Here is a 17064-nt window from a genome sequence, read left to right as displayed (position 1 = left end):
AGAAACAACACACTGCATTTGACCAGAGGTCTATCAGAGGCTACTGCCTGGCTGTTCAAACGCCATTCATCCACATAGGTCAGCCAGGAAAACAGAAGCTCCGTAGGCATTCTGTATCAAAGTATTGTGGTACACGTGCACGTCTTGTATATTGGTTTAAACTGTTTTAATATTGCCTGTTTTCTTCTATGTTGGCCAGAAACTCATGTCTCGTTCTCATTAATCTACATTTAATTAACCAGTTCTTAATGTAAACATCTGTATGTAATGAGTGTTAAGTAACACTATTTTCCATAATTCTAATTAATTAATTAATGTCCTGCAATTGTTGGGTGCATGTTGCATCTCTATATGCTGTAAACATGATAATTCTATTATATTAACAGTATAATAATAAAAATAAACACATTTCCTCACAAGCACTGGAAGAGTAGGACCTATGACATTTAAAGTCTATCAAAAAGGAGGAACGCAAAGACGCAATCTGTGGTCTGCCAAATTCTAAAATAGCAAATAACTACTCTAGTCCACATAGTTTGCCGGTGAACTCATTCAAGGACAGGAGAGGTTTCCCAGCAGTGTAAGTGTAAAGGAGTTTGTCAGCTAAAATAGAAAGTACATGCTGCGAGCTGCGTTCTCAAATGAACACATCTGTTAGCATAACTGCTTCTAAGGACAGACCACTCCCCTGCCCCTTCTGGTCTTAATCACATTCTCATTCATATGTGCGCGCGCACACGCACACACACGCACACACGCACACACACACACGCACGCGCACACGCACGCACACACACGCACACACACACACACACACACACGCACACACACACACACACACACACACACACAAAGACTCAAACAGACTTGATCAACGTCTCAGTTTTTCCCAGCCAACAGACATTGAATAGATCATAACCACAGCCTGCCCTTAACATGAAATCCCAAGATGAAACTTGAGATGGTGTCAGTAGAACAAGTTGCTACCAACATCATTTTCTGACTTTAATATCTTTCATAAATTAGTTCAAACAAGCGTCTGACTCTTTTTAAATATGTGCATTTAGTTAATTTATCTCAAAAATGTTGTGATCATATGAATCAACCTTGAACTTACATAGTATAATATATTTGTGATTAAGTAATACGGCTGTGAAACCTAGATTTTGTGACACCAGTTTGAAAGTACATGCTGCCGCCAAATTTTCTTTTTTGTTTTACAGTTCTTAATAACTCTGATGGCTGACATTTGCCTGCTGTATTTCATTATAGCTTGTATATGTAACAATTGTTTAAATAAAAAAGAAAACTGAAATCAAGACTAAAAATCTATAGACGTATTAGCACATTAGCAACTTTGTGCAGCCTCACTTTGTTTAGTAGGTATAAAGCATACCATCTTAGTTTAGCATGCATGCTACCATTTGCAAATTAGCAGTAAAGTAGGAGTAAAGTAGAGCTGAGGCTGATGGGACTGACATTAGTTTTACAAGTATTTTGTCACAAACCAAAGTACTGGACAAATTTTGATTCTGATAACGGCGGCTAACGTAAAGTCAGTGACTTACTAGAGTTTTAACAATTCATCCTGAGGGCAGCATTGGTGCCTGTGCCAAATGATATAAAAATCCATCCAACAGTGCTCCAATAGTAAAGTTAGGGGATCACCAAAGTAACTAGGACACATCATCCGGGGAGCAAAGAAATTTTCTTGGCAATCCATTCAATAGTTGTTTGCTTATGGCATTTTGCCATCCCAACTAAGTTTTTTGACTGAGAGACACATGACCACTTCTGTGCACCACAATCTATCGAATATTTGTTGTTTTCAGTCTTCACCCTTGTACCCCCACACCACACACACACAGAAACCTTCCCTACTGCTCCTCTCCCAGTGGGACTGAACACATGAAAGGAGGACAAAACACCTCCTTCTGTCCTCCAAATCCTGTCAGAGGCTGAGATGAAGTGCCTTTTCTCTCTATTTTTATTTTTTTTTACTTCAAAATCTGGATTCAATAACTCCGCTGATCTTCAAAAGCACTCCAAGCACCCCATGCACAGGCACACACATGCTTCACGCATTGATATTCAAACAGACGCACAACTCTGAATGCCACACCGTCACCTACAGATGCAATCATCCCTCATATAGATGGCCTCACGCGGACATGAAAACATCCATATACACACACTAAGAAATTAAAAAGCAATGCAAACCTGAATTGGAAAAAAATGGGATTTGATGTTACAATGTGTTTCACTAATGAGAAGTTGATGATAAAGGATATTGTAGAATATAGATTACTAAAAATGTTTTCTTCACTTTATTCTCTTTTATCACAACATACAGATGTAAACTATTTAAAGAACCTATATTATAGTGTGATACTGAAAATAGTGATATTTGTTTTTCGTCTGTCCTTTGGAGGGGAAGGTGTAGTGGTGCATGTACTGCATGTGATTTTCACGTTAAAAGCTTTATGGTTTCCATTAACAGGGATTTATGCCTGTGCTTTGACAGTTGTGACAGTTTGTAGATTATTGTTATGAGAAATGTAAGCTTATGATGTGTTGTGTCGTACCTGCCCTGTATCATATTGCTATGCGGTTATTTTTACTTTTCAGTCATCTTATGCGGATCTAGTAATAATGCAATTACATGAGGGACTGATAACAAAAGAGTTGAAAGAAACTGAAAGTAGCTGTTTCTGAACTCTTTAGCACACGCACCCACACACGCACTCACACAAACACACAGAGTTAATCCCATACAGTTTCAATAAAAAACACACAGTTCACGGTAACGCTTTGATCTCCTGTCTCTCTCCATCTCACGCTGTTTCGAGACATGGGTCCTGCAGTTACATAATGGCCCTCCTCTACACTTGGCTCTGACCCAGTGTTGATGTATGTAGCCTGTGTGTTTGGAGCAGTGTTTTCCCTGACTTACAAGTGAAGCCCTCTACCATGAGGCACTATCAAATCTCAAATCATTCCAAACCGGTTCATCTTCTCCAAACATCAGCCAGAAATCCAGCAGCTTCATCGTCTGGATAAACAGGTTTGGAGCTTTGATGGAATGGCCCATAAAACCCTCCACAATCCCTGCTTCGCTCTCCCCACCGAGCCCTGAAAGAGTTCAGCAGATCCCAGTCTAACACTCATGGAGGAAAGAAGCTCTTGATGTTTTTCTGTAACGTATATGAAGAGGCCTGAGTGGGTTTTGGAGTCTGCAGGGACTGCAAACTGCAGGAATCCTGCAGTTTCCTCCAAAACTTATTTTCCATTACAAAATATTTGCATACTTTTTACGAGACAGGGCTGAGAGTCAGTGACAGTGGCTGTGTCAAAGCGGGCACCCCTCTAGCAAATCATATGGAGTGCTTCATAAGCAATCCGAGAGTCTTTAATTTTGAAATCACCGAATGATGTAGGTAGGAAAATCTCAACTGTCAAAAGTGATGTTTCGCTGCCACCTACAGAGCAGTTGAGGTAAAGCCTCCTTTAACATCAAAGCATCTTTGAGAAGCCAACATCGGGGAAAAGAAGATTCCTTAAACACTAGGAAGTTGATTGATTGATTGATTGATTGATTGATCAATTTTTATCTGAATTATCACATGAGTGGTGAAATTTGGCTTTAGGGAAATAACCACATTGCCTTGAGCCTGGTCCAAAACACTTGTGATCCCACGAAACAGAAGAGCTGGTGTCTGAATCTGTTGCATCTCAACACAGGTAACTGAATAGTCTCCATTCTGAAGAGCACAACACATCTTTAACAAAAAAAGGAAAACAGTTTCCAGCACATACATTTGTAGACCTTACACATCATCTCCGCTTCACACAAACTGAAACACTACTTAGAATTATAATATGAAGAGAAGGCAAGGTCCCATAATTATCTCTATACAACAGACAATCATGAACCTTCAAACACTTTCAGAGCAGCAGCCATAAGGTGTCACTGATACCCTGATGTTTGAACTATTCACTTTTATACAGTATGTAAAACTGATTTTCTTTTTCTTTGAGGCTGCGATACCCAAGTGCATTGTAGCCTCTGCTTCTTGTCATTCTGGCTTGTGTTATTTCATCTTGGAAATGTTTAGAATTTCCTGAGGAATTTGTTCAACTGGACCGTGAAGCTGTGTCACACTGTGGTCCGGCTAATGAAGAGCAAAGGACGGAGGTGAAAGGTGAAGGTGCAGCATGTCACAACAGCTCAAGGTCACGAAAAAAAGAGGAAGCTGCAAGACAGCGAGTGAGACGAGCCAAGGTTTTTAGAGATTTTTGAGTGAGTAACAGGAATAATAAGTCTTCTAGTGAACTAATGGAACTTCACATATCTTGAGTACAATATTAATATTGTGTTCTCAATGGCTTCCTTCTAAACATAAAAAGTGACTAGTCTGTTATGTTATGTTATAAAAGGATAGAATATAAAAGGACTTGCTACAGTTCCGTCTTTCAGTGACTATTCTTTGAGCGAGTTACTGTAACTGACTCTTGTGCTTGACACTATTTTGTTTTAAAACATTACATTGAGACAATGTCGATTTAATAAAAGAAAACAGTTGACGTATTTCTTGTAGCGAGTAACTTTATTTTGCCTTAACAATATTTGCTTGCGAGACAAATAAATCAAAATAAAAACCATGTTAATGATCTCATTCATTATCCTCACTATTGACACAAAGTTTAAGTAACACATCTCCTAACATCCTGAGAAAATCTGCCCTCACGATACTGACATCAGTCATTTTGCACTCTTATGCCTTGCAGACCCAGATCCTGGATCAGCACATGAAGCCAACAAGGACAGGGTCGAGTGTAAACATTTTCTCAAACTGAATCAGAGGTCAGTGCTGTTACCTGTCTCCATGTGAGAGAGCTCCTATTATTCAAGGAAAACACCACACACTGAACAATAACAGAATGATGATGAAAAAAATTCATGTAGAAATTAATACACAATACAACACCCAGTGGATTACTTTAGTGTCTTGAGAGAAGTATAAAAATACTCTATACTAAAACGGCTGCCATTGCACAAAGGACAACTTGATAGCGAAACAGATTACCTTCCAATGTCAACATTACAATCAGTGTTCTTTACAAGAATTTAAGTAATCTGATTATTGTTAACTTTAGAAGTAACCTGATGCCATAAACATCATGTAAACACTTCCAGGTATTAAGGGTTGAGGGACTTGAGAAATCAGATTTCACATCATACATTAAACTGAGTTTCTAACAGGGTTTTTTACAAGAGCACAGGCTCATAACCAAAACTTGAAATAGGAAAAGTATTGCTGTGACAGAAGTGCAGAAGTTGAAAAGATCATATAACTCATAGGGCACACACCGACTGCCCACCCCCATTTTTGCAGCTGAAATCAGCTAAATCCTAAATCAGACTAAAACTTACACAAAGACGAACAGGTCTGATTAAGTTGTTTCCACAGTGGAACAGCAGGTTATTTGTAAATCGCTTAACACATGCACAGTCAGGCTGCAGTGCTTCAAATACATTCCTATACACCTAAAATATGCCACTGAGTTTTAATCTTATGGTAGGAGGCAGGGGGAAACTGACTAGCTGCATTTAATTGCAGGTTCCACAGCAATCATGTTAATGCAGTGCATGTAAACAAATTCTGATTTACTGTTATTATTCTGTCTCCCAATAGCAGTGTTTTATTTGTGGATGTAATCCTAGAGAACAAAAACTATTTAAGTGTGATTTTGCAAAAATCCAACTCCGCATGAAACCCCTAAAAATCCCATTAAGCAGCAAACAGACCGATGAACCCCAGTTTTACTTTTGACAACTACCTTACCCCGATTCGGTTCCCTATAAGCCTTGCATGCGCTTGCAACTACACAAACAAAACAGAGAGAGGATAGTGTTTTGGTTTTCCCTGGTAGCTTTCAGCAGTTGGTGGAACAAATGGAGAAACTGTTGAAACTCTACCTGGCAAAAGACAAAGAGCCCTGCTGTTTGAGGGGGTAAAGAAGGTGAAGAGGGAGAGTGACAAAAAACTCTCTGTCCACGAGCACACTGATGTGGCAGCCCATCGGGATTTGTCCCTTTTGTCCCTATGGCCAGTCTGACTATGGAGAGAACTCAAAAGAGGGTTTAGAACGGACATTCAGTTGGCTTTATTTCTACCAAATCAGTAAGTAACAAAATCTGCCTTTTCATTAATGCAAGCAGATGCCTTTATCATAGCACCAAGATCAGGTTTAAATTAGCATTCTTATGGTTGTTTCTTGCTTTGGACAGTAGCCAGGTTGATAGCAGTAGTGATGTCGCTAATGCTACCGCTAGCAGCCAACAATCGATTCATTGTCCGTTTGATAATCCAAACAAATAACACGTTTCCTGGCAGTGGCCATTCTAAAATGAACAGTGGTGTAATGAACTATATTCGTCTTCGCAACAGCAGCACCAACACCAATGCCACTTGTAAATACTGAGGGGGGAAAGTTTGCATTAAATTACAACTATTTTAAGACTATAATAGTAAAGCTTTTCAGTGTTTTGTTATTTCAAAATAAATTTCAATATATTAGTCAGCTCATAAAGGCCTCAAGTGAAAGGAAAAAAAGTTTCACAGCATAGAGAGAAAATGGCCTGGAAACTGGTGGAGATGTGGGGTGAGGGCCAGTAGCTTTGGCAAGGGTTGAAAACCATGATGGAGGATAAGAATGTGAGGTCTCCAGGATTGTCCTGCGCTCATTGAAAAGACGCGCTCTTGATGAGAGTTATATGCTCTTCATCTATAGCTTTTATGACAGTGACCTGAAAAGGGAAGAGAAATATAATATCTGAGACCAGGTGTTCCACATTACTAGCTTTCTAAATTAACTTGCTAAGAGGTTTCCATCTGTAAAGCATTATTAAAAGAAAGGACTTATTTTAAATTCATACTAACATTTTTTCAGCTGACTAGTTCTATTCTACAAAAGTTTCCAGGTGCCCAGGGCTGTCAGAGTCAGTGAGACTGGAGTGAAAAGGTATTATATCAGATTTTCATAGTAATATAATGTTTTCAGTAATGCCAATACATAAACTGAGCAAGTAATTAACAGCTTTTAAATTTCTAGTTTTACCTCAAAAATAAAATTAGGGAAAAAACATGTACTTTCTTCCTTAAAGGAGTATGAAAAGCATGGTAAATCAATCTAACAGTACTGTGAGCATACAATAGTCCACCACAATAAGCACAAAACCATGAATGAAGAACTGATGACCTTAGAATAAGCCAACTGTTTGATGCTTGCGCACTGTAAAGGGCATCGGTCAAAATTTAGGTGAACATATTAAAACTGTATGACTACATGGAAATGCAACACATGATTACAAAACTAATTAACTCAAATCAGGCCACAGAAACTCACCAGAAACTCTTCCCCACTGGCAAGCTTCTTCTCAATGTCTTTGCCTAGGTCACCATCTGGCAACCTCAGCTCCTCTTTAGTTTCTCCTTTGCCATCCGTTAGGACCAGGAAACCATCACAGATACCGATCACCTGTCTAAACCATTAAGATCGTCATTGTAAAAAACAACTAATTCTAAGTGCTAAGTTTCTACTGAGTGAGACATGGATTCAGCTGAGAGACACCTCGAACTCTGGCTTACCAGTAAAAGACCCTAATTCCTATCGCGTAAGTGTCATATTTTATGAGAGAGGAGGCTCTGCTGAACACAGTGATATACAGCATTACTTTGTGGTGTCAAAAATGCCCCACTTCCTGTTTTCCTTCTGCTTTTCTGGTCAGTCACTGCAGCAGTTGGATGGTGCTTCTGCCACTTCGGATCTCATAGTCCAAATTCTGTAAGTCACTGCTTTGGTAGTCGCCATGAGGATGAGTTGAACAGAAATTTTTCAAAGCAGCTTATCACCTTCTCCCACTGTGTGTGATGTCACCCATGTCTTGCCTCTGAGTATCCTGTCCATTCATTTCTATGGGGAAAAAATTCAGACAAAATGTTGGATATTTCAGAAATCATGAGACATATCGCTGAGAACAATAATGAAGCCTATCTCCTGATCGACCCGCACATTTTGACGTTTGTGTGTGTGTGTATCGACCAACTGCCGTTTTGAAGCCTCGAGTTTAGCTTAATGGACGTCGCCCACCTTCTGCGATGAACAGTGCAGGACTAGTTGAGTGCCAAAAAAGTGAGTTGAAGAAAAATAATTAGGAGACATTTTTTTCAACCTGAGAACATAGAGTTCCAATAACTAACAGAAATATAACAGGCTACAATGAGCAGTGTACAGTCACTTGGCTATTTACAAATAGGGTGTTTATTTTGAATGTACTGTCTGGCACAATAATGATGCACGACTCACGATTCTCTCTGACCAATCAGTAGTCTGTAGTATTTTCATTTCACCTTTTGGTATTGCCTCAGTTCACGTGGAACCTCGGCGAACTAAATCAAAAAGGTGCCTCAAGCTCTGCATTCCAAAAAGTGCACGAGACGCTTTTACCTTGGCGTACCCCTGCCTGCCAGTCTTAAGAGGTAGACATGTCAACGATCCTACAGGGACGTCAGCTACCTTCCTAGTTCATTACCCTCTGAACAATGGCTGAAGTTAGCGTCACAGTGGATAAGCAGCTCAAGTTACAAAGCTAGCGAACAACAACAGCTATGTTGCATGGCAGCTGGGCCAGATGTGCATCTTCCAAAAACAGTCACCTAGCTTCAGGTTCCACCTCGTGTATTTTCTGTCATCGTTAGCTAAAGTCAGCCCGCTAACACGTCCCACGTCCATTGACACTGACTGACGATATTGTTGCTACTGTTAGCTAAAGTAGTGTGCTAACTTCTTTCAGACGCTCACCAAAACATCTTGTCTCTACTTGGAGGTTAATTATTTACTACCGAGACGACGAATCAGTCCCAGTATGAACATATTAGGTAAGGCGTTACCACACTGCAAAGACCACAACTTTCTTAACGTTAGCTAAACTGTCAAAATGTTACTTGAAAGTCCCAACATTTAGCTTATCTTGCATCTTTTTTACTGCAAAAAGGAAAAGTCACGTCGCATGCGTAGCGATATTGTACCACAGGAGGGGCAGAGAGAGGGCAGGTACAGAGCGATGTGCGGAAGGGGGGTGGGCAGTCGGTGTGAGCGTGCGTGCGTGTCGACGGTGCAGCGGCTGTTGACGGGACTTCCGCACCGCTGCGCCACTGTGATAGGGGTGCATCCACAAAACAAGTATATCTATACTTTTGATACTTAACTATGTTAACTCAAGTAAATGTTTAAATACATTTATATAGCTTCCCTTTTATTAAGCCTATAGTATTTATTGCTATTTTATTCAAGTAGAGAATCAGAATAGCTTACTAATGTGACAAAAAATGAATTTGTACGGACACAAATTTCATATTTTTCATGTTGTCTAGACTATCCATTTGCCCATCTTTTTAAATGTTATATAATACAGTTGCATTAACTCATATGAATTCTATTTTACACGGAGGCAAACAATTTTTTTTTATTAGACATGGGAAGAAGACAGTTCATTTTCGTTGTTTCTCTTTATACCATCAGAACACAAACCAGCAGATACAGTACTATTTTATCTGTTTAATAGCCTATTTGTAATGAAAACATGTATAAGACAACCATGATGACACAAAATACTGTAAGTTTTTTTTTTATAAATTGTTGTTTCTACTGGTGTTTTCTTGTGACTGTTTAGCTCAGGAAAATGCAATGTTTCCTGGGAAAGGCTGACTCTGCCAACTTGTAATTAGCCTTGAATTTGTCCTGGAGCGTTGCTGGGAGCTGTGTAGCAGGGAATATGTCTTTGGGTAAATAGACCTGTCTGAAAACAGTAAACTTCCTCTAGTATCAGTTCATCACTCATCTGCTCACTCTATTTGTTTTCTGCTTGGGTTTTCTAAAAGCCACTACCAAGGAATGTGGATGCCCTAATACTATTGCACTCTAACTACTTCAGGTAAAAGTCCATTGTCAGTATATGTGCACTGCAAGTTTGGAGTTTCCACACTCCTGTAAGTTGCAAATTGGGTCAGGACTGGCTTCCGAACTAGGTCTGATGTCACAAAGTCATACTCATACATACACGCCTTATAAACTCAGATACACATACACCGATTTGCACAGTCAGGATCACTTAGAGGTTCTAAGTGAAGTTACAATAAGCAAAATACATTTTTAAGTGGATGTGGGAATTATGTTATTATTTCAAGAGAGATAATGGTGGAGTAATTCCATGGATAAATAATATCTGTATGTGGTAACCAAAAATCACTAAAGAGTAATACTTTATTGTCTTGTTGTTATTATTTAAGTATAAACAGCTTAATTTCCTGGCTCAATTAATTGCACTCTATTTTTTCATTGCATTTTAGTGGTAAACCTGTAATATCTTAATTTGGCCACTTGAGGGCAACAACAAACTGAAAATATCTGGCTCTTAAGTTTGTCTTACTCTCGTTTGATACTGGGTAGGTAGCACACATCATGTTTTTAGAGAGTATTTACTGAAAACAGCTGCCTGCCATGAGAGTAGTGCAAGTGAACCAAAACAGTAAAGCTCATAGGTAGTCCTGTTTGTTAATATTAACATGACTAGTTATTGTAACACTGTATTTATAAATGCATTTGAAATACTGACCATTTGGCACCCCATATACAAATAAGACTTCACAAACACACAGCTGTTTGTTTACGCATCTGTGGACGTTTTGAGCTGCTGCAGTTCGGTATTGTCTTTGGGGATCTGTGCCAGCTGTTTCCGTCCCTTCTGGAAGGCAGCAGCAATCTCCTTAAAACTTTTGCCCTTGGTCTCAGGCACCCGAAGGTAAGTAAACACAGTGAAACCAAGAAGCAGCACAGCAAACAGGATGAACACATAACAACCCAGCCAATCCTGAAAATAGAAAAGAAAATTTAAAAAAATGAAAAGACAGAAGTCTGATTTTGTGTGAATGAAGGAAAGACATGTTGCACAAGTTTACAGTGTGTCCTTTCTGCCTACCTGTATATATGGAAAGGTCATGCCTATGATGAAATTGCTGGTCCAGTTGCAGCAGCCAGCGAGAGCGATGGCCGCAGGCCGAGGTCCCTGGCTGAACAGTTCAGCTACTATGAACCACGGAATAGGACCAGGACCAATTTCAAAGAAACTCACAAAGAGGAAGATAGCTGACATGCTGATGTAGCTCATCCAGGTGTAGTCATTCTGCCAGGAGGAGTACATCAGTCAAGACAAAATGATTAAATGCTGGTTGAGAAATATCTTGTGTAACAAAGATGAAGTGAAATGGTTGCAGGTTTTTAAAAGGATATTAACACTTTTGCTCATATTCATAATCTAGCTTTCCAGATCTCAAGAACTGACTTTGATGCTCATATTGAAAACTTATATTGAATATGTGACGAATAGGAATATTCTCAAACAAGCCTCACAGATGTTACAGTGAGAGCAACACAACATTTTTGGGGAAAACATTCAGAAATAGAGGAGCTGCTAAACCAATTGAAATTGGGCTGCCCTGTTCTAATTGGATGGGAGTTCAGCTCAAGTTGGTGACAGTCTAAAGCTCTGACAGTCGATTGAACAAACCTGGAATCGGAGGCCCACTGTCATGGCAACTGCGCAGAAGCACATCCCTCCCAGACCAGCGAGAGTCAGAGTACGCCTGCCAGCCTTGTCCACCAGTGCAACCTAGAACACGTGCACTGTTTATCTCTGTGTGTGTTTCAGGGTATGTGTGTAGAAGAAATACCAGCACATGTAAATGTATAACGTCCACATGTGTGTCTGCATGCGTCTGTGAGTTTTGCATCTGTGTAGCTACTTACAGACACCATAGTGAAGACTGTGTTGATAACCCCGACTCCTATAGTGGCGTAGACTGGCTGAGCGACACCAGCCCCAGCGAAGATAGACGTGGAGTAATAAAAGATCTTGAAGACAAAACAAGTATGAATTTTCCATGAACTCAAATATAAAAGAACAGTTTTTGTGTTTGCTTTGCTTAGGGCACATCCCATGAACTGTACACTTCTGTTCTTTTAAATGAAGAAGCAAAACTTTTAGCCACTTCCGCCCTTGGTCCTGCTGATAGGGCACAAACAGTATGTTCTGACAATGAAACCATCATTGAGAATAAGAATGAGAGACAGGGAAAGGGCGAGTTGAAATTCATTTTCCACTCACTGCGTTGATGCCAGACAACTGTTGGGAGAGGTGCATCATCAGGGCAACAAACAGCTGCTGTCTGTACACAGAGGAGCGGATCTTCAAGAGAGTACAAAACAGCAAAAGTATTGTCACTGCACTGGTTTTCGAAAGCTCACGTCTCGAATACACATAAATTATTGTTTAACTTATAACCAGGTGTTGAGTGTATTTCTTTCCTGTCGTTTGGCTTTATTTTAAACTAATTAGTGTATGCTAATTAGAGTGTAGTCACTCATAAATGCATGCAATATCTAACAACATCATGTTTGTTTCATTGTCTGCTGTTATACTTGAAATATGCATTTGTTGCATTTGCCGTGAAAGAAAGTACATTTCTCATAAATTCAATGACCTTTAAAACTAAACTAAGTTATTATATCGCTTATCTTACTAATGATTTAACATTAACTGTCACCGAGGCATTATATCAGACAGTCAGTGTATTTTGGTTGCTGATTAATTTGGACAGTTCAGAAGGTGTCAGTATGCGCCCTGAGGAGGAATGTAATGCCGCAGTTATCGTGACTCCTCAGGACTGTTATAGTGTAATGAGAGTGTTCTGCTGCCTCAGGGAATTTCAAACACACAGTTAACTATTTAACTGTAAAATAAAACATCTGCAATGTTGCAAAGTTTAAAGAAAAAATCTACAAGAGAAAAGATTTACATAGTTGTGAAAATATATGTCCACTTCTTGTATATGAGACCTACCAAAGAAAGGATAGAGATCCTGGGCTCCTTGTCAGCCTCCTCTTTCTCTTTCCACATCTCCTCCAGATCAGAAGTTGCATCATACGCCCCCTTCAGACGATACAGACCTGCAACAAAACAGAGAGTGATTTATTTGCAGTGGTTTTCAGACCCTTTTTAATATTGCCCTATTTAGTATTGCTTTCAAATATTTAACTTAGGTAAAAGTATGCAGGTATTGTGTATTGCAAAATGTAATTGAGTAATAGTTCTGTATTCTGGGAAATACACTTCTTTGATTAGTTGCTGGGAGTTAGAGAAATAGCTTGATACCATTTCCATGTCTTTATGGTAAATATGAAGCCACAGTCAGCAGCCGGTTAGATTAGTTTAATTTAGCGTAAAGACTGTAAACAAGGGGAAACACCCAACCTGGCTCTGTCCCCAAGTGACAAATCTACCTGCTAGCACCTTTAAGCTTACTAATTAACACATTATATCTTGTTGTTTAGTACAAGTGAGAAATAGTTTGCCACATAAACAGCAAATTGACATTTTTATATTTTGTTTTGTGCAAAGATTAAACAAATGAAATGTAATATGTTGTGTTGTGTTCTAAGATAAGCTAACTGGCTGTAGCCTTATATTTACCATACAAACATGACAGTGGTATCGAAGTCCTCATGTAACTCTGAGTAGAAAGCAAGCAAGCCTATTTTCCAAAATGTTGAACTATGGCTTTGAAGTATCCTGTGTAGCCTCTCGGCTATACTTTAATTTTCTGAATGATTGAGTGTGTAGTGTTTGAACAAGAGAGCACTGGAGAGAAGAAAAAAGGATGACACGGAGAGTTGCTGTATGTAATTCTTACTTTTTTTCGCCTCTTGCTCCTTGCCCAATACAATATAAAGGTAACGCGGGCTCTCAGGGCATAGAGGCAGCAGCAGGGTTTGTAATACAGCTGGAGCTCCAGACAGACCAAGTAACACTGGCCACATGTCATCGCTACCAAGTACAAAGTCCAAGCCAATTACCTACATCCACATCCACACACACACAAACACACACGTACAATTTAAGTTATATGTTTGGTGTGTCGCCGAGCAAATATGCTGTTGTGCTTGTGTGTGTTTGTGTGAGAGCAACTCACCTGGCTGATTAGGATGCCAATGACAATAGCCAGCTGGTGTAAAGTTCCCAGAGCCCCTCTGTAAGCCTTGGGTGCAATCTCTCCAATGTACATAGGCACTAATCCAGATGTTAATCCTGAAACAAACACATTGTGAACTAACCAACATTCACTGTTAGATACATGAAGTTACATGTGATCTATCCAAGAGCTGTATTATATTAAATATGTTCATATATGTTTATTTTCTCTTAGAAATGAAGTTCAATCATTAAGGGCAATATTCCTAAAGTTAAGGAGGCCAACTTGCCTTTTCTATAATATTTAAGCCATAAACATTGGTATTTCCAATTAAATTGTGAGTATTCATTGAAGGTTATAACATGCGCTTTGCTGTACCACAGTAAAAGCCCATAACAGCACGGCCTGCGATGACCATAATGTGAGGTTTCCACATCTTGCAAAGACCCATCAGCAGTCCAGCTGCTATAGCCAGAACATTGACCATTAACATGCCTTTTACCCTGTAAGACAGACACAGATAGAAAGGTGGCAGAGGCAGGTACAGCGAACGAGGAATGAAGGAATTGTGCATGTGTGTACTGTGGCATTATTCTATATTGATCGTGACTTAACTTTTTCCACTAAACTTTCATTCATTCACTGTTGCACCCTTATTGTTTTTTCCTTCCTTTCTCACCTCCCTCTCAGGTCTCCCACAAATCCCACCAGGAAGGAGGATAACATGCCACCAACGGAGAAGATTGACACTGATAACGACCAGTACATGATCACATCAGGGTGGTGTCCCACCTCTAGGTTCTCTTCTTCTGTGCTGTTTTCTGGAAGGACAGCGGTCCTCTCCGACCAGACCCCCAGGGCAAGCCCATAATGCTTTTCAATGACCTATGACACAGGCATGTTTACTGATCATCACTCAGAGCTGCACTGTACTGAGAGACAGAGCGAGGCAAGACAAGAAGGTAGACACAAATATATACAAACACACGTATATGGATCCATTCTGCTAAAATCTAATTTACAAATATGCATTGTAGTTATGGCATTCCTTATGCAACATTAGATTAGATTTTTATTTCAGTTAAACAAGAGAACAACAGAAATATCTTTGCAGCATTTATATTTACTTGAATTGAAAATCACTTTGTCAATTAAAATCAAAGAAATGCTGTAGCAGAGGCCAGTTGGAAAGATGCCACTTATAAACCGTAACTCCAGCTTTGTGGCACTTTAAGGATGGTAGTGTACTTACATCACATTTGAAGTGTGCCACATGTTCATAAACTAGTGGCACGTTTGATTCATTGGCTGTGTATTTGTCATTTCTTCAACTTAGTTATTTCTAATTCCAGCATACCATATATGTTTACATCATGTTTTGGGGAAATTTCCTGCCATTACACAACCTGTATTTGCTGAACCAATCATCCAGTTGCTTTAGCGAACTGAAATTTACATGCACGTACTTCACCAATCATGAGTAACCTTCTTTCATCTATGGCCCCTTGTTCTGTACAGTATGGCGAACATACATAAAGTAAAAGAGAACCATGCCATCTGACCAGAGCTGGAGAGGAGGACGTCTTCGTTAGAGTTATCCATGGTGAGCACAGTGTGGTCTTTCAACAGGGACTAAAATTGTGCCAACTGTGCCAGCAGCTTGCAGCAAAGAGACATCAGCACTTGGCACATTCTGATTTGTTGGCCACTCAAAATGCTACTCATTACAGAGACTTTCAGGTAAGTCTGTTCATTGGTCTGTCAGAACGTTAGATTCTCTCTGCTGCTGCAGAGGAGTGAGTATGTCCATAGGGTGGAGTAAGTTTATTTGGGCTGGTGGAGTTCCATGCAAATATCAGTATTGTGAGGCAATTAGATGAGCCAGTAAGGGAGCGAAGCCTGTGTGAAAGGAGAGCCTACCTTCTGTGGTGCGTTGATGACTCCAAGACTGTAGCCATACTGCAGGGACCCCAGAGCTGCTGTGAACACAGCCACAGCCAGCGTACCTGTTAGCTGCTGCAGGGGTGAAAGGTAATCAATTTGATAAGACGACACACACACACACACACACACACACACACACACACACACACACACACCGAGATGTGAATGCATGAACAAAATCACAATTTAACATGCATATGCACAAAAGCAAAGACATGAGTGTGTAAACAGTCGCTCAGCTCCAGTTGCATAGTGCAGTCACAAATTAAAGTCCATTTAGAAACACAGAAAAAAAACTTTTTATCACTGCTATGTGGACTAACGTAAGAGTGCTCACACACAGAAGTTACATAAGACTGCTTAATGAATTAAAATGTTTCAACTGAGATCTTGTTGTGCCAGATACATAAGAACTACATCATGACAGTGTCCTGAGCAAAACATTGATGCAAACGCAGAACACACAGATGAACAAAAACCTGTGAGGAACTCAAAGTGCTTAACACTTCATATCTCAGCAATTTAGTGCTGCCATGTAGTGACCACAGAAAAGAAGTGCCTTTGCAAATATTCCTTACATGATTCAGAATGAAGATGTTCCATGTGTAAACATTTTATATAGTAAATGTAAAGAGCAAATTTGTTGAGGATTATCTTACCTTTCCAGAGTCCATGATGGGTCCACAGTGTCAGCCAGGAGGCTGGTAATGATCAATGGAGCTGCATGCTCGATCACGCCGTGTCCACTCTCTAATCGACACACAACACATGCATGTCACACACACACACACACACACACACACACACACACACACACACACGATGTTGACAGAACTCTAACACATAAATCACAAAAGTCTCATTCATTCTCTACACACAAACACAAACTTATAAATAAAATGATATTCAGTTAAACGTCTGGAATCTATTTATGGAAACGCTGTCTGGTTTCAGGGTTAGGGTTTAGGTTGTGTGGTGTTGCATGCTGGGACTATATATTGACAATGATAAACGGTATATTGCAATTAAT

General features: G+C 39.7%; 1 protein-coding gene across 1 annotated transcript; it reads right to left on the bottom strand.

Annotated features, from left to right (window-relative positions):
- Positions 1–9497: 9497 nt before the first annotated feature.
- On the bottom strand, positions 9498–16732 carry slc2a2 (solute carrier family 2 member 2). The gene is made up of 12 exons (XM_056393380.1): positions 16694–16732; positions 16011–16106; positions 14770–14975; positions 14469–14593; positions 14091–14206; positions 13812–13974; positions 12962–13068; positions 12227–12307; positions 11869–11973; positions 11630–11731; positions 11042–11245; positions 9498–10933 (listed from the first exon to the last, which is right to left on the bottom strand). The coding sequence occupies exons 1-12, from the start codon at positions 16706–16708 to the stop codon at positions 10730–10732; spliced, it is 1524 nt and encodes a 507-aa protein (XP_056249355.1). The 5' UTR covers positions 16709–16732; the 3' UTR covers positions 9498–10729.
- Positions 16733–17064: the final 332 nt, after the last annotated feature.

Source organism: Seriola aureovittata, chromosome 13, assembly GCF_021018895.1.
Source record: "Seriola aureovittata isolate HTS-2021-v1 ecotype China chromosome 13, ASM2101889v1, whole genome shotgun sequence".
In the NCBI taxonomy this organism is placed as follows: domain Eukaryota; kingdom Metazoa; phylum Chordata; class Actinopteri; order Carangiformes; family Carangidae; genus Seriola; species Seriola aureovittata.
Note: the sequence above shows the minus strand (reverse complement) of the source record. Positions and strands in the feature narration are given on the sequence as shown.